This window comes from Lutra lutra, chromosome 10, assembly GCF_902655055.1.
Source record: "Lutra lutra chromosome 10, mLutLut1.2, whole genome shotgun sequence".
NCBI classification, from domain to species: domain Eukaryota; kingdom Metazoa; phylum Chordata; class Mammalia; order Carnivora; family Mustelidae; genus Lutra; species Lutra lutra.
This window is the reverse complement of record NC_062287.1, coordinates 103,780,024-103,802,483: the sequence shown is the minus strand read 5'-3', so window position 1 is coordinate 103,802,483 and position 22,460 is coordinate 103,780,024. Positions and strand designations below refer to the sequence as shown.

At 41.3% G+C, this 22,460-nt stretch overlaps 1 protein-coding gene across 3 annotated transcripts; it reads left to right on the top strand.

Moving 5' to 3' along the window:
* The first annotated feature begins 1,292 nt into the window (after positions 1 to 1,292).
* On the top strand, positions 1,293 to 13,161 carry LOC125079087 (membrane-spanning 4-domains subfamily A member 6A-like). Of its 3 annotated transcripts, XM_047692451.1 has the most exons (8): positions 1,293 to 1,477; positions 1,875 to 1,948; positions 3,103 to 3,262; positions 4,849 to 4,983; positions 6,142 to 6,198; positions 8,597 to 8,806; positions 10,612 to 10,713; positions 12,629 to 13,161. In XM_047692451.1, exons 3-8 carry the CDS (start codon positions 3,131 to 3,133, stop codon positions 12,725 to 12,727), a joined length of 735 nt encoding a protein of 244 aa, XP_047548407.1. In that variant the 5' UTR covers positions 1,293 to 1,477; positions 1,875 to 1,948; positions 3,103 to 3,130; the 3' UTR covers positions 12,728 to 13,161. The 3 variants fall into 3 exon arrangements, with proteins under 3 accessions (XP_047548407.1, XP_047548408.1, XP_047548409.1); XM_047692452.1 differs by lacking the exon at positions 1,875 to 1,948; XM_047692453.1 differs by lacking the exons at positions 1,293 to 1,477; positions 1,875 to 1,948 and adding an exon at positions 2,420 to 2,520.
* The last annotated feature ends 9,299 nt before the right edge of the window (positions 13,162 to 22,460 follow it).

The window sequence follows — 22,460 nt, the reverse complement described above, 5'->3', positions numbered from 1 at the left end:
GGTTATTACCACATTCCACTGAAGGGAAAGAGGTTGCGGTTGTCCCTTACAGAGCTAGGCTCCTTCTTTGTCAAAGCCTGGGGTAGAGCCGTACCCCACTCTTTTACTGGATGCTGGGTTGGTGATAAGGGCACAGGGCATGATGGGAAAACTCCAGCAGACACCTTGGGAAAGGAGAAGGCACACCAGCAGCTCAGGAGCGAGAGGGTAAAGGTTCTTCTGTGGCTCTTCTACCACTTCTGGGCGGGTCCATTCCCTCTCTCTACTCATCTCTAGAATTTAAGAAAAGAGAGTTGCATTTAGTAATCTGTGCCATCTGGTCCTGGGAACTAAGCCAACCTTAATGGTGTTTCTTAATTCTTTTCTTTGAAGTATGGAGTTAACGTGCAGAACCCACGTCCCCCTGAGGTGAGAGTGATCGTTCTGGTGTGTTCCCAGGTTCCTTCTGGCACTCCCCCAAGGGAAGGAGGAAGCTTATGGGATGGGGCTGTTTAGCTTCCTTGACTGGCTTTGGCGTCGGTATCCTCCACTGGCGTATCAAAGTCGGCTTCCAAAGAACACCACCTGAGGGCCTGAGGGGGCACTGGACCTCTCTGTTTCACAAAACTGCCCCAAGTGTGAGTTTGCCAAGTTTATGCACCCCCATCTGGTTTCACCACTTCCTAGAGGTGTCCAGCTTTTTTGGGGGGACAGGGATCTATTGCTAGAGAGAGAAGCCAGAGAAGAAAGATAATTTTGTAGCAGCCAGTATCTAGGTAGTGGGTGGTGAGAGGCTGGTTCAGCCTGTCCAGAGCCCAGGGAACTGGAAGAAGGAACACATACATAAGTAACAAAAAAATATCTTTCTATATTCTATTATTACTATTATTAGCTCTATATTATTGAGTGCTCCTTGAAAGCAGTGTAGTCAGACTATGGTTAGCTATATATTATTGAATATTATGATTTATCAATATCACTATTTCAGTCAATGTTACTACTATTAGTTACATATTATCGAACGCTCCTTGGAAGCAGTGAGAGACCTTCTGTAAACATTTTCTCTAAACTTTATAACAAATCTCCCATGTTGATATTGTTTCCCTATCTAAGAGATTTGAAAAACGGAGTCACAGAGAAGAACACAGACTTGTCTAATGACAGAGCTAGTAAGTATTGGGCTGACAATACCCACACAGAGCTCCAGGAATCCCACGTCCTCACAGCCATTAGGTGGTTCTACGTGTGACTTTTCTGAAGATGTTAGGAGTTTGGAAAAAAAGGAAGTGCAGACACATTTCACAAATCTACGATCTGTAAGTATCACATCCTGTGTGGCTGAAAACTCTGGACTAAGGAAGGGCTGGTGACTTTCAAAAGATGAAGACAAGTAGAAAATTCTACAGGACTGTGTGACAGCCCAGAGTCACCACCTCCCCAGAGTCACCCACCTTCGTGAGCACTCGGCTGGAACCAGCAGGCTGGTCCACGGGCACAGGTAGGCAGTGCTGAGAGACTGGTTTAAACTTCCCACTCCCCTGCTGTGCCTCCCTGTGGGAGATTTGACTGGAAGCTCCTGGAAAGAAGTTAAGAGGCAGGAGAGTATTTTGGAAACAGAATGAGCAGAGAGAAGGAGTAGCGTGTTGAACATTTTCTGCTGTTTTCTGTGTGATCTTGGGCCCCTTCCCTGAGGTCATGTGATTCATGGGAGCATAGTTCTTACCTCTATGGGCCCTGTGCAAACCAGACAGTCCCTGGGCTGAGAACGGTGCTGCAAACAGAGAACCAAGCTGAGCTTGCCGCTAAGACGGCTAATAGAGCTAATATCACAGGTACTGGTCCTTGAGGCCAGCAAACCGAGGGTCTGAACTTGAACCTGGGTTTCATGACTGCAGGTCCTGTTTCCATATTTCTGACTGCTGCTGCTTCTCCACCCTGAATCAACTCAGGCAGAGGCTACTACTGCAAGGTGGGATGACGAAGAAGTCGCATGCTCTCATGAATTGTACAAAGGCTTCAGATTCAGAGAGACCTGGGGCCCTGTCCCAGTTCTTACATCTCCCCAGTTGTGTGAACCTACCTGAGTAACCATTATAACTGCAAATATTTCTTCAGCATTAACTCTTATAGGCACATAGGAAAAGCAGGTATTATTTCCATTCATAATAAACTTTTGGATTCCACATTTCCCTAATTATGACATGGTTTTACTAACTAAAGAACTAACATACAGAGTTGTTGAAAGATGAAAGGCGCTATAGGATGGGGTGGCCTGGCTCGCTCAGTCAGTAGAACACATGACTTCTGATCTCAGTGTCATGAGTCAAAGTCCCAGATAGGGTGTAGAGCTTACTTAAAAAAAAAGAAAAAAGAAAAAAAGGCACTACAGGATAATGTTCAGTAGAATACAATAAAAAATACCTAGGATCAGTCCTAGTAAGTATTATTTATTGGATGAGAAAATGAACAGTTAGTGTGAGATGTGCAGAACCCGAATAGAAAAACGTTGACAAAGAGAACCCTTACTGCGTCTCATGACTGGTAGGGAAGTTTGGGGGTGAAATCCATGGAATATTTGGCAATTCAGTTGTTGCAGGTAAAACCAGAAGAAAGAGAGATTTCTACATATTGTAAGTTTTTTGTGACCATTTGCCTCTGGACATTGAGACCTCTCACGATTGGTGCTTCTGCTTCCCTGTGATATGTCTCTTATCTCTAATGAATAGACTGGGCCAAACACAGTACAAAAAAATATTCATGGTGGGGCCCCTGGGTGGCTCAGTGGGTTAAAGCCTCTGCCTTTGGCTCAGGTCATGATCTCAGGGTCCTGGGATCAAGCCCCACATTGGGCTTTCTGCTCAGCGGGGAGCCTGCTTCCCCCTCACTCTCTGCCTGATGCTCTGCCTACTTGTGATGTCCCTCTCTCTCTCTCAAATAAATAAATAAAATCTTAAAAAAAATATTCATGGTACCAAATTTTCGTGCTTTTCATAGCTCTCTATGCTGTCCGTTTCCTTCCCAAGGATAGATCAAGTCAGGACTAAAGGGAAAATACTGGCTCCCAGTTTGAGGAGACTTGAGAGCTCTATACTTTTTAAAAGCTGAATTTATTTTCTTTTCCAGTGCTAGTGGCACCATCATATCACAACCCATGGCCAATCAGACCATCATAGTTCTGACACCAAATGGCATCAACTTTCCCAAAACGGAGGATCCCAAACCCACCAACCAGAGGCAAGACAGCCTAGAGAAACATCTAAAGGCAGATGTCAAAATTCTTGGGGTAAGTCCAATTAAGAATTTGCTGGACTGGAATGGGGAGGGGGTGCAGGAAAGTCTTGGGACTACACAGTGAGCACAGAGGCTCTTAAACTTTGCCTGAGGAATTCCAGGTTGATGGGCAGACCAATGGAAGCCTCCTGGAGGGCCATCTGAACCTTCCCCAGACATAAGATGATATGAAAATTGTATTTCTCCTATTCTGAATCTGATCAACTCACTTTTTGTTGATGTTTCTGTATTTTTGCAATAGCACACTTCTCAACATTTTCTTTAAAAAAAAACACTTTATGAGGAATAATTGGCATACAAAAAGCTGTATATCTATTTTTGTTACAAAAGTAATGGGGCAAATAATATGTGTTAATAATAATAATAAAGTAATGGTAAATAATTACATATTTTAGGTACATTTTTTTTCTGTGTTTACCAACTGCATGCTTAATAATATGATTTTTTAAGGGAATTTTTCCCTCACCACAAATTATAGGACAAATAAACCTCCTTCCCCTTTTTTCTCCTTCCCTTTTGAGAACAGAGATATTTGCCCTTTGCTGGCTTCTCTCCTCTTGTGCTTGATTTATTAAAGAAGCTCTGTGGGGACGCCTGGGTGGCTCAGTTGGTTAAGTGTCTGCTTTCAGCTCAGGTCATGATCCCAGGGTCCTGGCCCTACATTGGGTTCTCTGCTTGGCAAGGAGCCTGCTCCTTTCTCTCCCTCTGCCTACTGCTCCCCTTGCTTGTGCTTGCTCTCTCTCTGTCAAATAAATAAATAAAATATTAAAAGAAGAAGAAGAAGAAGCTCTGTGAAGCAAAGGAAGGAGGGTAGGGAGGGCTATATCTAGGACTGGGGAGGGAACTAAAGAGTTCTGCGTCCTGGAATCATCTCTGCATTTATATGATCTAAGTTTGCATAACCCAGTGGGAGTGATTGCCTTGCCTCTAATATACGATCCCGTGGATTACTATGAGGCTTGTGGGACATAATGTTTGGAAAACTTTGGCTTGGTAAATGTTAGCAGAGCCATAAGTGTCTGAGGTGGACTTAAAGGAGGAAAACTTGGTCACTTGGAAGCCAAGATCCTCAGCTGCAGAGACATGGACTGGAGGGGTCACAGAACTCAGAACTGGCCAGAGGGCCAGGCTCTCTGTTGTGTCCAGTGGGGTCTGGGGGATGTAAGGAGGCACATCCACACCACCAGGGCTAAGACAGCGTGAGGGGTTTCAGATATCCCCTGTTCCCATAAGAGGTAGAAGGAGAGTTATTAGCAACAGATTCAGAGAGCCAGGAAACAGTGTTGCAGGGAGCTGGGAGCTGGCGCCACGTGAGCAGCAAGGGCAGAGAGCCAGAGATGCCTGAAGACTTGCTGAACACTTGCCAGGTGTCCTGAGACAGTAGTTGTCTGCAGCACAGCAACATCTCTTCCAAAATATATTTGCAGAGTTCTCACTCCGGAGCTTTTCAAAGTCTGTATCCTTCCTTGCTGGAGTCCTGCAGAGAGTGATAATGCACGAGCACCGTGGGAGAGAGAAAGACATCTTGCCTTTCCAAATGCTGATGTTAATTCTCCATCTCCCTTCTTCTTCCAACAGACCATCCAGATCCTGTGTGGGGTGATGGTGTTGAGTTTGGGAATTATTTTGGTATCTGTTCCCTCTTCTCCACAATTTGCCCCGACGCTTTCCGCCCTGTTGAAGGCTGCTTACCCATTCATAGGAGCCTTGTGTGTAAGTAGAGATCCTTAGGAGGATGGAGGGAAGTTGGGGCAGAGGGAGAAGGGGGAAGAAATCCTTGAGGATTTCACAAGTTTGTCCTGTTATCTGTTCCAAGGTCCCATCAAAGATACTACATTACATTAATCATTGCGTCTCCTTCAGCTCCTCTATACTTTCTCAGACTTCTCCTTGGGGATGTTGGTGGTCTTGAGTAGCAAGGGCCAGGAATTTTTTTAATTTTAGCATGTTCCTAAATTGAGGTTCACCTGATACTTTTTTCTCATATTCAGACTAATTGTGATGGATTTCCAGGTGGAAGGGACAGAGGTGAGGTGTTCTATTGAGGACATGATGCTATCAACATGATTTGTCACTGACCACATTAACCTTAACCCTGAGGCTGAGGTGGAGTTGGCAGGTTCTTCTGCTGTGGAGTTACCTCTTCCCTCCTCTTTCCATACTCTACTCTTCGAGAGCAAGTCATGAAGCACAGCCCGTGTTGGTAGAGGCACCTCATTCAATTTTGAAGACCCAGGCTTTATTTAGGCAGATCTGAAGTACTTAATGCTGGGGCTGTGGGATCTACAACTTTTCTTTTCTCCCTGTTTTGCCATTGTTAAAGGATTTTCTATTACTTCACTGCCCCAAATCAATTAGGTCATGAATATTGTAAAATAGTATCTTTGACTTTCAGAACACAGCCTTAATGATTCACTGTGTCCAGCTTTGTCTTCTCTCTGATCTCAGCCACCACTCCACCTAAACTGGGGAGCCACCAACTTAACATGTGTGTCTCTGTCCTCCCATATCTGTTAACTGTCCTCATTCTTTTCTTTTTCTGTAACATTGCTTTCATATTTTTCTCTACATAATGTCTAACTCCAAAACTTCCTTCTGTCATTAAAAAAAACACCCCCTTTCCGGGTTCATAACGCCCTCATTTTGGTTACTGGGATATATTCTTACTTGTATCTGCCTTTGTTCATGCTTTTCTGAATACTTTGTGGGAAAAAGAGTCACATCTCTGTAATTAATTGGGCCTTACATTGTTGGTCAATGGTTTCCTAAGACTGTTTCCATAAGAGTTTTCCATAAATACCATGTTAATGACATTGTAGCTTCACCTGTACATAGAAACTGACCTCACCATTGTCTCTCCTTTCTGAACAGTTTGTCATTTCTGGAATTCTATCAATCATCATGGAGAAAAAGTCAACTAAGCCTTTGGTGAGTATGAGAAGCAAAACCCACAACTCATGGATTGAAATGAAATTGAAGGAGAACTCTTCAAGATCAATCTCTTTACCTTGCAGAGTTGGAAACTGAGTTTCAGAGCAGGCAGTGGCATAGTCAGGAACTGAACTTGGCTCATTGATATTCCTGTCCAGTGCACACTCCTCCAACCACTGTGCCCTTAATCACACTCTTCATTCAGGGTGTTGTATTATCCCCTAGATCAGCTCCCAGGAATCTATTCTAGAAAAAGTCTGTCTCTTTATAATGTCCTTTTCATGGTAACTGGACTTCAATTTTAAATCTTCAATGACAAAGATGACAGCATTATAAAGAGGTCTATTTGTTGTCGATTCACTGTGTAAGCCCATCTGTCCAAACCCTTGAGAACACCCAGTCAAAATGTTATTCATGTTAGGACTTATCTCTCATTCTTTTATCTATCTAATCTAAAAATTATTACTTTTCTTGGATTTGAGTATGAACTCTCAGGTCCTAAAAGTTGTCATTAGTCATTGGTATTGGCTAAGAAGACAACTTTACCTGCATTTAACTCTTCCAGGGAAACCAGAACTGGGAGTGGCAGGGAGAGGAAAGCTGCGTTGTAAGGAGAAGATTTCTAATCTGTAAATGTTCACCAAGTCTTCACTCAATCCTAGACCCCTCAAATAGTCTGATGTTGGGGGTCATGGGTGAGAATGACATATAACACAGTTGCACAGAAATTCAATTTGGAAACTCTGCCTACAAACATTTCCTGAAGATGGCAGGAAATTAGAGAGAATGCTCAAGGGCATGTCAATCTATCTCTTTTTTTTCCATCAGAATTTAGAGAGTGATCACTTGGAACCCTCACTTATCCTCCAAACTGCTGGATCTGTGCTGTCCAGTAGAACTTCCAGTGACGATAGAGAGGAGGGTAGTCTTATTGCCCAGGCTGGTGGTCACACGTTGCAACTGATAGCTTGAAATGTGGCTAGTGAAATCAAGAAACTGAATTTTAAATTTTAAATTTTACTTAAGATTACTTTAAATACAAGGAGTCCATGGTGCTAGTGACAACCATGTTGGGTAGCAACATTTCAAGAATAATGTTTCTAGATTTGGCGGGGGGAAGCTTATGGGGTTCTTACTTCAGAGAAGAACAAGACCAGAGTGAATAGGGCAGCAAACTCAAGGATATAGGGTGTGGGTTTGGGATATGCTCAGGCCCACCAGAGTCAACTGTCCTGTAGTAAATTCTACTGTGGTCACACATGATACCAGCCCTTTTGGAGCCTGGGGTAGAATGCTGTCCCAGAGCAAACCTAAATCATTCTAAGAAATATATCCTCTGGAATTCATGACTGTTGCTGGCTGTCAGGAGGCCAAGGGGCATATACTGTAGTCATTGTTTTAGGAAACTTGGGGTTAGGAGGAGAAAAATACCCCGCCTCTTCTCTTCTGTGCCCCAAAGCTCCAACTGCTGAGCCCCTGGATGGGATTATGTAATATTCTAATTTGTGGTTACTGGGTGTGCCCTGGACTACACTTACCCATAAATAGAGATTTCAGCATAATCCTAGATCAATTCCCCCTTCTGTGAATTGGGGTAGAGGGAACATATTTCTGAGATCATTTTATTTATTCCCCTCACTCACCTTATAAATGTAGAAATGAAACCAGAGAGGGAAGTGAAATTAGGGAACTGAGCACTCCATAAAATGGAGAGGGTCTCAGGTAAAGCTACCACAGGGACCTCAGTTTCCTGACATCCAGTCTGATCCTTCACCGCACATTGCTGCTAACGTGTTATACCACCCTTGGACCGGGGCTAGAAGTCCAGCTACACTCATTCATATGGAGCCCTGCCTGTGACCACCAGAGCCTGTCCACTCCAGGACTCACCTAAGCCTGAGGACTATGTTCCCACACTCATCTTTGGGAATATGTGTGCATTTAAGAGAGTCATATGCTAGGAAGAATAGCTTGCTTCGTCTGCCTCTTTTGTGTGGTTGACGGCTTCCTTGAGGGGTTTCTGAATGAGTCGGGGGAGAGAGAAATCATATCTGCCTTTGGTCGTACTCTTTTGGGGATTCTGCAGGCACGGCCCCATGGAGCCCTGCTTTCGGTCCCAAATAAAGAATTTAGAAGAGCAATATTCTCCGCCACCTACTCAAGTCCTGCCTAGGGAGAAACATTTCATACATTCATTCACTTAGCCAAGATTTACCTGCTAGATTCAGAGATGTTGCTGAGTACTAGGGAAGATGCCTCCTGGTTTAAGTCTACCGATGCTAGATCCCCCGAGGGACAAAAATAAAAAAAGAAATTTTGCAGTGCATTGGCAAAGAGGGATAAGAGGCACGTGTTGGTCATTGACGGTGATTCTCACTCAGCCTTTGTCTTTCAGGCTCAGAGCAGCGTGGCTGCAAACATTCTGGGTTCTCTGTTTGCTCTTATGGGTTTTATTCTCATCTCGGTCAACCTGGCTGCTTTGGATCCTGCCTTTTGGAAGTGCGAATTGAACAAAGAGAACAAAGCACCTATAGGGGATTACTTTTACCATTATATGCACCCATATATTAAGAATGAATGTTTCATGGCCAAAACTACTCTGGCTGTAAGTATTTTTAGACTGGTTTCCCAATCTTATGAGATTTCTGAAATCCTTGATTTTTGTTATCCCTTCTTGTAAGGATCTAATTCTTTCTGGTTTGGGCATCTGGGGAAAGACTGGGGCTATGTGAATGGGAGGGGACCGCTTGGCTGAGATAAAGGGGTTAGGCTCTAGGGTTACATACCAGTGATAGGGAATGGAAGAGTAGATGTCAAATCAAGTTGATGATGAAGAATGAAAACTTACTGTTGATAGAGTTTCTTAATAATCAAAGTAATTCTGTTGTTAGAGGTATAAAATAGGAGTTTGTCCAACCAAAAATCTTGGCACATAGAATGGTGAATTAAGAAAGGCAAAGACACCAGGAAGACCTAAGTGGTCAAAAAGCATGGAAAGTTGTGTGCTGGGCTTTAACTCAGTCTGAGTGAACTCAGTGCTGAGCTAACTCAGCCCAGCACTGGAAAGCAAAGAGTAGGAAATGTGGCTTCAGAGATGAGGCTTCCCTCCTTCTGGGGACCACAGTGATGAACAGGACTGATCAGGGGAGAATATATCACTGTTGTTTGTGATAACTTATAGGGGTGGGATTTATTAAATTGGGAAATAAGGATGTAGGAAGGTAGAGAACGGGAACTGACTATGATTGTCATTATTGGAAAAAAGAAAAGAATTAAGTTTGGCTAATAGAAATAATGTCTTCAGTTGGAGCATTAAAGAGTATGTGTATGGTCAGAAAACACTGAGAAAGACCCAGGCAACATAGGAGTAAAGAGGTTGCTGCCTATCTGTTGTCCCACAATCACAAAAGTGAGTTACATCAAGACACAGTTGGAGGATGGCCAGACGCTAACAGAGCTGGTCAAGCACACAATTGCGCACCACTCCTTGTGGACCTGGCCCCAGGTGCTTCTCTCCAGGTTCATGATATTACAATGAGAAAAGGTACATGCAAATGAGGTTGATAGCAATTGGCATAAAGCAACACATGGAGTAGGCAGCCCCACTTTGGGAAAAATTCTGGAGAGAAGTTTGGGAGGGATTTGTGGAATGGATAAAATATGAATTCATGAGGGATAATTTTGCTTTATAAATAAAGGGATTATACTGCACCTGCTTGCTGGGACAGTTTCTAATTAATGTAAACAAGTTGTACTTCCTCTTGAACTGTACATAAATAAGCTAGAGGTATATGCAATCACATTTTCTCTCCTGTGCTATCAGGTTGCCAGGTCTGCATGAAGGGTGCCTCAGGACAGAAATGGTAGAACCTAGTCTCTTGGCATAGTATCTTTTTTGAGTTGGTGTAGGTTGTTAGCAATGGAGGCTGCTCTGTTTATGCTATGTTTATTGCCTTGGTTTTTCTTTCTCTTACCAACATTAAGAAAGGCTAAGGAAGCCCATCCAGCCCATTCAAAATGTTGAATTTTACAAAGGGTTTGCACCAATGAGGTCAAAGCCTCATTGTTCTCAGGTATCTCTGAGAAGGAAATATCACTGTGCACATTTGATAAATGTGGAGACTTCAGGTTCACACACTGTGTCTCAGTGGGATAAGAAACAATGCACAAAGTGGGTTATGTGTAGCTGATGTAGTCCTGCTCATCTGCCTCTCAAGGGAATAAATAAGTGAAGGGATTAAATGAAAGCCAATCACTAGGCTAAGAAGGAGCATTGTTCTCTTGCTGAAGATGTTTTGCCTTCATCTTCTGAGGGTTGAGGCAGTCTTCACCTCTATGGTCAACACTGAACAAGGCATGAAGGTGTCAGTTGACTTAAGCACCACCAACCTTGTATTTCCTGAATTTCAGGGAACTCTGTCTGTGATGCTAATTTGCACGGCGCTGGAGTTCTGCCTGGCCGTGCTCGCTGCTGTGGTTTGGTGGAAAAAGGCTCACTCCAACTTCACTGGGGTGAGTGTGCTGGCCAGCCTCCCTGAGTCCTGCCAGGTGTATCTCCAGTTCTGGGTTGTGTTGAGCAATGTCAGCAAGAGTGGCAGAAGGGTCAACAGTTGCCGGTTACAAGATACACATGAGAGATGGCTTGATGGGGGTGGAAGACTGAGGAGTAATGCAGATGGCAATTGAGTAACTGACTGGCTAAGGGTGAACCAAATGGTATGGTTGAACCTGAAAAATTGACTGGTTCAAGCTTTCTGTTTTATAGATGCAGAAACCTGGAAATTAAACGACTTGCTCAGCATTATGTATGAGTTTGTGCTCAGGTCCCCAGAACCTGGTTTGTGTCTTTATCAGACAGGAACACTTTCTACCACAGACCTTGTCTCTCTAACAGCCTTGACTTTATCAAGGGCATTTGCATACATGACTGGATTTGCTACACGTCCTTATGCTCTGGTTTCCCTTCCTGTGATTTTTTTTAAAAATTTAATTTAATTTTCTTTTCAGTGTTCCAGAATTCATTCTTTATGCACCATACCCAGTGCTCCATGCAATACATGCCCTCCTTAATACCCACCACCAGGCTCACCCAACCCCCCAACCTCCTCCCCTCCAAAACCCTCAGTTTGTTTCTTAGAGTCCACAGTCTCTCATGGTTTGTCTCCCCCTCCAATTTTCCCCAATTCAGCTCTCCTCTCCATCTCCCAGTGTCCTCCATGTTATTCCTTATGCTCCACAAATAAGTGAAACCATATGATAATTGATTCTCTCTGCTTGACCTATTTCACTCAGCATAATCTCTTCCAGTCCCATCCATGTTGATACAAAAGTTGGGTATTCATCCTTTCGGATGGAGGCATAATACTCCATTGTATATATGGACCATATCTTCTTTATTAATTTGTCCATTGAAGGGCATCTTGGTTCTTTCCTCAGTTTGGTGACCGTGGCCATTGCTGCTATAAACATTGGGGTACAGATGGCCCTTCTTTTCACTACATCTGTATCTTTGGGGTAAATACCCAGTAGTGCAATTGCAGAGTCATAAGGTAGCTCTATTTTAAATTTCTTAAGGAATCTCCACACTGTTTTCCAAAGTGGCTGCACCAACTTGCATCCCCACCAACAGTGTAAGAGGGTTCCCCTTTCTCCACATCCTCTCCAACACTTGTTGTTTCCTGTCTTGTTAATTTTGGCCATTCTAACTGGTGTAGGTGGTATCTCAATGTGGTTTTGACTTGACTTACCCTGATGGCTAATGATGATGAACATTTTTTCATGTGTCTGTTCGCCATTTGTATGTCTTCTTTGGAGAAGTGTCTGTTCATGTCTTCTGCCCATTTTTTGACGTGATTATCTGTTTTGTGTGTGTTGAGTTTGAGGAGTTCTTTATAGATCTTGGATATCAGCCCTTTGTCTGTACTGTCATTTGCAAATATCTTCTCCCATTCCATGGGTTGTCCCCTTCCTGTGATGTTAAAATTCTTTTTTCCCTTAAAAGATACTTTTAAAAAAATAGTTGTTTCAAATTCCATGGGATAGCACTCTACCACCACCATGGACTTGTGGCTTCATTTCACTGAAATAAAAAGCATTAATTTATCCAGATTGTATTACAGAAAGCAGAATGACTATTGAGCCACACTTATTTATTTATTTATTTATTTTTTTGAGCCACACTTATTTAAAGAACTTAATGACATACTATATTCATCTTGTAATATATATGTATACACATACACACACACACACACACACACAAAGATGGAGGAAGTGACATTGATATTTATATCTAGATATAAATGTAGATATAAGTATATATATATATAATATATATCTATTATATGTGTATGTATATATATGAAGCTGAACCTGAGTGAAGTCTGAAGAACTAATATAAAGAACTAACATATTTTGTTTCTTTTAGAGTGTGCTTTTCTTGCCTCAGAGTTACAAGAATAAGCCCTTGGCAAAACCCTTAAAGGCATCTTCTGACCCTGGATACGAAGAACTATTGACCTCTTAGGAGAAATATTCATCAGGAATTTGGTTTTATGATGCTATATAAAAACCAAGCAAAGAAACTCAACTCAAGAAAGCAAATTTTGAATTCTCTGAAATGTAGGCTTTTATATAATGAACACTGAAAATATATATCTTTGTTTTCTTGTTATTGAATATATGTGTTCAATGGGGGTCTCTTCATTTGCCATTAGGCAAAGTGTAAATGTGTAAATTACCATTGCCTAGACTGCCAAACAGACATTTCCCAAGAAGCTAGACAGAACTGTGATTCGGGGTCATGGTGAAGTAAAGGAGACAACTCCTTCTTGTCCTCCTTAATTGTCAATGGGAGTTCACCGAGTAATGGTGGTGTTCAGACTCTTTCATGGTAGACACTAGTGTTGCATCACATGATTATCCTCGTTATAGCCTGCAGACAAGCCCCCACAATTAAGTCTCAGGAGCTATGTGAGTAACTAGCTTCAAAATAAAATCTTTATTCAATTTCTATGATGTGAGTTTTTTCAACACCACCAAGCCATTAACTCAATCCTCACACTATCTATCTACCTGGAGATAGCATCAAACACCACACAGGTTAAGGGCTCAGTGGCTACAGATGGAAGTTCTCAAGACCCCCTCCTTGGCTCAATTAATTTGCCAGAGTGGCTCACACAACTCAGAGAAACATTTCACTTACTGGATTACCAGTTTAGTGTAAGAGGATATAACTCTAGAATAGCCATATGGAAGACAAACAGAGGGCAAGGAATGGGAAGGGGTGTGGAGCACAACTGTCCCTGAATCTCCCTGGGTCTATCCCAATCCTATCCTTTTGGTGGTTTATCGAGACTTTGTTACACACATATGATTGATCAAATCATCAGCCCCTGGTGATTAAACTCAATTTTTAGCCCCTCTTCCCTTTCTAGATGTCGGGGTTGGGGAGTAGATGGACTTAAAGTTATAATCCTCTAATTGTAAGGTTGGTTCCTCTGCTTGGAGGGCTCTGCAACCCAACCTTATGTTCTCTGAGGTCTTTCCCAAAGTCAACTCATTAACATAAAAAAAATACATCTTTACGCTCTATCACTTAGGAAATTCCACAAATTTGTTCCAGGAACTGGAAGGAAGGCTAAATATATATATTTCTTATTACAAATATCACTAAATCATCATTACATATTTTTGGAAACTCATTTTTTTTTACTTTTCCTTTTAAATACTGAATAAGTCAACAGTGATAGATATAAACCTAAACTTGAACTCCCTTCTCCCTCATCAGCTACTCAAACAAAACAAGCAAACAAAGGCTAACTAGAATATTTATGAAGAAATAGCCAGTTCATTTTTTTCTTGATTTCAAAATAAGAAAGAACAACGGTTCGAGCATAAATGTTAAGCCTACACACACACACACACACACACACACACGTGCTCACATGCTGGTGTTGAAAGACTTCTCCTGGGACGCCTGGGTGGCTCAGTTGGTTAAGCCGCTGCCTTCGGCTCAGGTCATGATCCCAGAGTCCTGGGATCGAGTCCCACATCGGGCTCCTTGTTCTGTGGGGAGCCTGCTTCTCCCTCTGCCTCTGCCTGCCACTCTGTCCGCCTGTGCTCTCTCTCTCTCTCTGACAAATAAATAAATAAAATCTTTAAAAAAAAAAAAAAGAAAGACTTCTCCTAATTTTATACAAGCTCCATTTCTTTGAAAGATTTTCTCATGTTTTCCCTGCCCTGACCCACTATGTCAGGGTCATACCCACTGTGTCAGATCTGAAGCTCAGTTTCCCCATTCTGTTTTTCATTCTGAGAGTAAGATGTTGGAGCTTTCAGCTCTTTCTTCAAACTCTCTCCTCATTATCATCTCCCATTCTTCTGCCCTCCTTCCCTATGCACACATTTCTACACCATTCCTCTTCTTTATTTGCTTATTATGGATATCGAACATTTATGGGGACTTTGGGGTTACCCGACACTATGCTGGATGCCAGGCTTACAAAGATGAATAACATGGAATGTTGGCTTGGCTTCAGGGAATTCATAATCAACTGGGGAAACAGATGACTTGTAAAGGTAGAGAAGCACCATTCAGGGCACTATGAGCTATTTAAGCACAGAATATAGAACCCTCTTCTCTGCCTGAAAGAATGTAGGGGATAAATGTGCGTGTGTGTGTGTGAGAGAGAGAGAGAGAGAGACAGAGAGAGAGAGAGAGAATGATTCCTTCTTTTGAGAACACCCCAGTAGACACTCGAAGTGGGGCTGTCAAACACATGGGGCCACTGTCCTTCCACACATGGTTGACTCCACCGTACCCTCATCTCACCACCCCACCACTTCCATCATTCTAGTGCTGGAGCTCCTCCTGGGTCTCTCTTGTTAGGACCATAATCGAAGGAGTGAAACTGATACAAAACGAAAGTCAAGCAAAGCTTTTATTTCTCGCCAAGCATCAAGAATCAAACCGACACATGAAAAAATGTTCATCATCACTAGCCATCAGGGAGATTCAAATTAAAACCACATTGAGATACCACCTTACACCAGTTAGAATGGCCAAAATTAGCAAGACAGGAAACAACATGTGTTGGAGGGGATGTGGAGAAAGGGGAACCCTCTTAGACTGTTGGTGGGAATGCAAGTTGGTGCAGCCACTTTGGAGAACAGTGTGGAGAGTCCTCAAGAAATTAAAAATAGAACTTCCTTATGACCCTGCAATTGCACTACTGGGTATTTACCCCAAAGATACAGATGTAGTGAAAAGAAGGGCCATCTGTACCCCAATGTTTATAGCAGCAATGGCCACGGTCGCCAAACTGTGGAAAGAACCAAGATGCTCTTCAACGGACGAATGGATAAGGAAGATGTGGTCCATATACACTATGGAGTATTATGCTTCCATCAGAAAGGATGAATACCCAACTTTTGGATCAACATGGATGGGACTGGAAGAGATTATGCTGAGTGAAATAAGTCAAGCAGAGAGAGCCAATTATCATATGGTTTCACTTATTTGTGGAGCATAACAAATAGCATGGAGGAGATGGGGAGTTAGGAGAAGGGAGTTGGGGGAAATTGGAAGGGGAGGTGAACAATGAGAGACTATGGACTCTGAAAAACAATCTGAAGGGTTTGAAGAGGTGGGGGGGTGGGAGGTTGGGGGAACCAGGTGGTGGATATTAGAGAGGGCACGGATTGCATGGAGCACTGGGTGTGGTGCAAAAACAATGAATACTGTTATGCTGAAAATAAATTTTAAAAAATGATTTAAAAAAACAAAAAAAAGAATCAAACCGGCCATTCGGGGCTGCCTCTTACAGAGAGGGCGACCCCTCCCTGCCTTACAGACTAACTTTTAAAGGGCAAAGGCCATGTGGTTGGGCCTGACCACACACAGGTGCCCAGTGAGATTGCAACACACAGAGAAAGCTGCATAGTCATTCTAGGTCACACACGGGTGACCAATTGAATCACAATTTACTCTATAGTAGATATTTGAACTAGCCTATCACCCTTGTCAGAATTGGCACCCAACGGACCCAAAAGGAGGGGCCCACACTCTTTGGTAGCTAGGGAGATAGTATGCGTGCCCCACTGATTGGTTGTCTCCACCTGGCCTGACCCGCCCTTGTATTTGGGCTTTGTTACCTGGGACTGGTTTCCCGGACTTGCTTTTAAGTAAGTCCCCTGGGGGGCAGAGGGCAGGGTCAGTTTAAGTTTTACTGCATAAACATCAAAATCACTGTTAACCGGATGGAATCGCTCTGGCTAAATAAGCCCTTATACTCCTAGCTTTGACTCCTTTCTCAGAAAACGCAGCCAACCCTTTAGGCAACCCTCACCATAGGTTCAACATAATGGCTAAGCACCCATGCGCCTCTAGCATGAGTGCAATGAGACTGCCATCTACGTTGAGATATGTAGATGTATTGAAAACATGTGTGTGAAGTGGTTACCATTATATCTATCTAGTACATAGAAGATGCTCAGTTAACTTGAGTTTTATTTTCTATTTTCTTCCACCCCTCCCCTAACTCCCCTACACCACTCTGATCCTCTAATCAATTTTAATCTCAATCCACCTCTAGGATTTGGAAACTGATTAATGTCATAAAACCCTTCATTTCTTCAAGAGAGTCCATATACCTCTAAATAGGGAATCTTAGACCACAGTAATTTATTTTCTCTTCCCTTTGCTACAGAGTAGAGAGCCCAGATATGGACCCTCAACTCTATGGTCAAATAATCTTCGACAAAACAGGAAAAAATATACAGTGGAAAAAAGACAGTCTCTTCAATAAATGGTGCTGGCAAAACTGGACAGCTATATGCCGAAGAATGAAACTCAACCATTCTCTTACACTGTACACAAAGATAAACTCAAAATGGATAAAAGACCTCAACGTGAGACAGGAATCCATCAGAATCCTAGAGGAGAACATAGGCAGTAACCTCTCCGATATCAGCCACAGCAACTTCTTTCAAAATATGTCTTCAAAGGCAAAGGAAACAAAAGCGAAAATGAACTTTTGGGACTTCATCAAAATCAAAAGCTTCTGCACAGCAAAGGAAACAGTCAAGAAAACAAAGAGGCAACCCACAGAATGGGAGAAGATATTTGCAAATGACAGTACAGACAAAAGGTTGATATCCAGGATCTATGGAGAACTCCTGAAACTCAACACACACAAAACAGACAAACATATAAAAAAAAATGGGCAGAAGATATGAACAGACACTTCTCCAATGAAGACATACAAATGGCTATCAGACACATGAAATAATGTTCATCATCACTAGCCATCAGGGAGATTCAAATTAAAACCACATTGAGATACCACCTTACACCAGTTAGAATGGCCAAAATTAGCAAGACAGGAAACAACATATGTTGGAGGGGATGTGGAGAAAGGGGAAGCCTCTTACACTGTTGATGGGAATGCAAGTTGGTGTAGCCACTTTGGAGAACAGTGTGGAGATTCCTCAAGAAATTAAAAATAGAGCTTCCCTATGACCCTGCAATTGCACTACTGTGTATTTACCCCAAAGATACAGATGTAGTGAATACAAGGGAAGTTTTTAGAAGTAATGGCTTTTCAGAGCCTCTGCCACACGTGACTCTCCTGACACCCAGTGGTGATAAAGAGAAAAAATTTCCCCCCCAAATAGAAAAGGCAGGCCAGTGTACTAATTCGGTATCCCTGGAGAATTTCCCTGTTGGCAGCTAATCTGACAGCACGAAATCATACCCGAAAACTTGTCTGCACATGTCATTAGTGAGGTGGGGACAATACGCCTCTAGAAATTACTTATTATTTGCTTCTTCAAAAAGATACAAACCATAACCATAAGGGTGCTGGAGGGGCTATGTTCATGTGAAATAAAATATACTTAATATGAAACATTATTAGAGAGAAAGAGGGGTATTTTGTTATGATAAAAGGGGCATCAGAGCAGGAAGAAACAAGAGTAAATAAATGTGTCCCCAAATATAAGAAGCAAAACTGATAAAATTGAAAGGAGAATTCAATATTGGGTTTCAATATTTTATCCTCAATCACTGATAGAAACACTAGACAGAAAATCAAAAAGAAAAGACTTGAAAGCTATTAACCAACTTAACCTGATGCATATATTTTAAAAAAACTTAAGAAAATATAATATATATTAATAAATAATAATATTAATATAACATTATAATATATAAACATAATCAGAAATACATAAAACATTATAATATATAAAATATAGTATACTATTAAAACCCTTCACCCATTTTGTGAAAATGGGTTTTGAGTGAAACTAGTGAAATCACCAAGTATCACTCCCGGAATTATGCTGTGTGGCAAAAGGACTTTTAAGGGTATAATTAATATTCTAGGATTTGATTTGGGGTTAGTCAAGGACATTGTCTGAGCAGCCCCAACCTCATCACACAAGCCACTTAAATCTGGGTCTAGAGATCAGGGACAGGCAGCTGTCATTTCTTGGATAGAGACATGTGGCAGTGAATGGCAGATGGCCTCCAAGAGGCCCCTAGTGACAGCCAAAAAAAAATGGGACCTCATTCCCAGTGTTGTTAGGAACTAAACTCTGTCAACACCCTGAATGAGCTTGGCAGATGCTCCCATGCCCAAGATGATATAGTAGCTCTGGCCAACACTTGACTTTAGCCATTTGAGACCCTGGACGGAGAACCCCATCCTGCCATGCTTAACTCTGGACCCAAGGAAACTGTGAGATAACCCATTTGAATCATGTTAAGCCACAAAATTGGTAATATTGTATTGGTAATAATGTATTTACCAATTATTTTATATATATAATATAATATATAAAATAATATATAAAATATATTATATATATATAATATATATATAGATAGATTATAGAAGATTCATAGGACCCAGTAGGACTATGTGTACAACTAGGATCTATTGAAGGGACAGGACATGATATCACAATAGCATATATATATACATATATATATGTATATGTATATATACATATATATGTATATGTATATACACATATATATATCAAACATCAATAATTTACCAATTATTACAATATTGGTAATAATGTATTTTTCTACAGTGATAGAAAACAAATACTAATCACATGCTAGAACTTAAAAGACAATAAATTTTAAAAGATTGAAATACCACAAAGTAACTTCTCTGAACAAAACAAAATTAAATGAGATATCAATAGCAGAACGACATTGTGGAATCCCCCACATAACTGTAAATTTAAATTACTCACTTCTCAATTGACAATGAATCAAAGAAATCAAAAAAGAAATTGGAAAATATTTTAAATTTTTTAAAATTTTAAATATTTTAAAATATTTTAAATTTTTTAAAATTTTAAATATTTTAAAATATTTTAAAATTAAAATATTTTAAATTGAATAGAAAAGAAAACATATCAAAATGTATGGGAAATGGCAAACCCTGGGCCTAGAAGAAAATTTGTAGCTTTAAGTCCTTATATCAGAAACAAAAATGTCTCAAATCAATAACCTAAGGCCCCTCCTACAAAACTAGAAAAAAAAGAAGGAGAGAAAACTAAGTCCCAAGTAAGGAGAAATAAGGAAATAATTAAGTCTAGAGTGAAAAATCAAGGAGCAGAAAACAGAAAAATAATAAAGAAAAATCAATGAAACCAAAAGTTGGTTCTTTGAAAATTCCAGCAAAACTGATGACCATCAGTCAGGCAGACCAAGTGAAAATGGGAGAGAAGACACACATTATCAAAATCAGTCATGGAAGTGGAGACACCACCACCAACTCCACAAAAATTAAAAGCATTATAAGGGCATTAAATATAATTCCAGACAATTTCATGCCAGCAATTTATACAAGTAAATGAAATTATAAAATAGACATAAGTTACCAAAACTGATCCGAAAGAATTAGAAAACACCAATATATGTATAACAAATGAAAACACTGAAATAATATTTGAATACTTTGTCACCGAGAAAAGCTCAAACCCAAATAACTTCACTGGTGAATATATCTATCAGATAATTAAAGACAAAATATAACAATCCATGATAAATTTCCTCACAAAAGAAAGGAGGGGGACACTCTCAACTCATTCCATTAGCCAGGATTACCCTGATACCAAAGCCAGACAAAACATTAGAAGGAGGGGCGCCTGGGTGGCTCAGTGGGTTAAGCCGCTGCCTTCGGCTCAGGTCATGATCTCAGGGTCCTGCGGCTCAGGTCATGATCTCAGGGTCCTGGGATTGAGTCCCGCATCAGGCTCTCTGCTCAGCAGGGAGCCTGCTTCCCTTCCCCTCTCTCTGCCTGCCTCTCTGTCTACTTGTGATCTCTCTCTCTGTCAAATAAATAAATAAAAATCTTTTTTAAAAAATTAAAAAAAAAACATTAGAAGGAAAGAAAGCTACAGAAAAATATGCCATCTTCCATCTTCCATCTTCCTGAGGTCACAATGACAAAGTCAAATAAGAGGGCCGTTCTGGTGGGACGTCTGTTGTCACGGTATCAGCCTAACCTAGGCAAGGGGCATACCACTTGGGAGCTTGTTTCATAGTCTTTGTGGAACAATTCTGATGCCACTAGCTTCTACAGTGTTTCTGTGGCTTCAATAGCCACTGACCATCATAAGGCAAAGGAGAGACAGCAAAGCACGTGCCCTTTTTTGAGTGTAGAGGATGCATGTCTCCTTTAATCCATTGTAAGTTAAATTCTCAAAAACCTATAGATGAAGACAGTTTATCAGTGTGGGTTGTCCAGATTCCTTTGACTGGCACTCCTCCTGTTGGCCAAAAAGGGAAAAACTCACCTTTGTTTTTGCTAAGCAGGAACACTAAAAATGAATTTTTAGCTGACCTACCACTTTTTTGCAGTTTCTTACTCATTCATTTTGCTAGATCCTAAGGTCAAGTTTCTATCATTTCCATATTATACCTGGAAGTTCTGTGATCAGTAACTGATTTTAAAGCCTGTGCTACTTCACGCCACAGTGGTTCAGTAACCACCTCTGTACCCCCTTTATCAAAAGCATCCTTTTTTTCTATAAATAAATCCTGAGCAATATTTTTAGTTAAAGATGAATCTTGGTCTTCAATGCAATGTCACTTCTGATGCCAATGTTCCAATGGAAAGAGTTAGGGTTTAATTTGTAAGGAAGATTCATAGGACCCAGTAGGACTATGTGTACAACTAGGATCTATTGGAGGGATAGGACATAATATCATACTAGCATTAAACTAAGGATAGATGTTCCAGCTAAGAACTGCCTCACAGTCCATAATGTCAGGCTTGAGTTTCAGTTGTCTTCCCCCTTCCTCCGGAATGCACATTCTGTTTTTGATAGCGAATCCCAACAGAATACCTCAGGACCAGGGAGCCCAAAATTGTAGTGGTGGTTGGACTTCTTATACCTGCCTTGTCCTGTGGGCATGTTATGCAACCAGCCCCAACAGCACACATTCTGTGGTCTCCCTGAAGCCACGTGCAAATCACCAGTCACACTGTTATCAGTAAATAATGCTGACAAGCTGGCACAAACCACCCAGAAACTCCTCAGACCCATGGTTACAAAGCAACACAATGAGTCAATGTGTTCATGCCTTGACCAAGGTCAGCACCTTGCAGGTACTCCCCCAAAAACAGCTCTGGGGAATATAGACATGCTGAAATTAACCCTGACAACACAGGTAGGCGTTTTGATAGACTTGGTTTGAATAATCATAGACTTGGTTTGACTAAGCCTTGTGATCTTCAATCCAGTTCTCAGCTTTCTTTAAAAAAAAAAAATTCTAAAATACATAAGTAGATCCTTGTGTCATGTAAGGACTGGAAGAAGAAATTCTGAACGCCATTGACTATACTGCTCTCTGATGTTGGAGATAAGGGAAAGGAAACATTTTTAACCTTTCAAAAGTGTCCTCTTAGCAAGGAAAAAAAGCATGTGGCACTGGGGACGAGGCCAGGGTTTGAAGTTATCTTTTTGATAGCAGCACGTTGAGAACATCACAAGAATGAGCACAGAACCATTAATGTAAATGTCAGCCAGGGAGCTTGAGCCTAAATAAAGGAATCCAATGAAAACAAACGTGATAGAATATGTACGGTCAGAAGAGTCCAGGAAGCTTTGTTTCCGAGCTTGGTAGATTGCTGACTATCTTCCAATACTGTTAAGGCTTGCTTATCTCTACTGCCCGTATATGTAAGCGGAAGCTGGAAATGAAGAAGTCTAGAGTAACAATTCTGCCA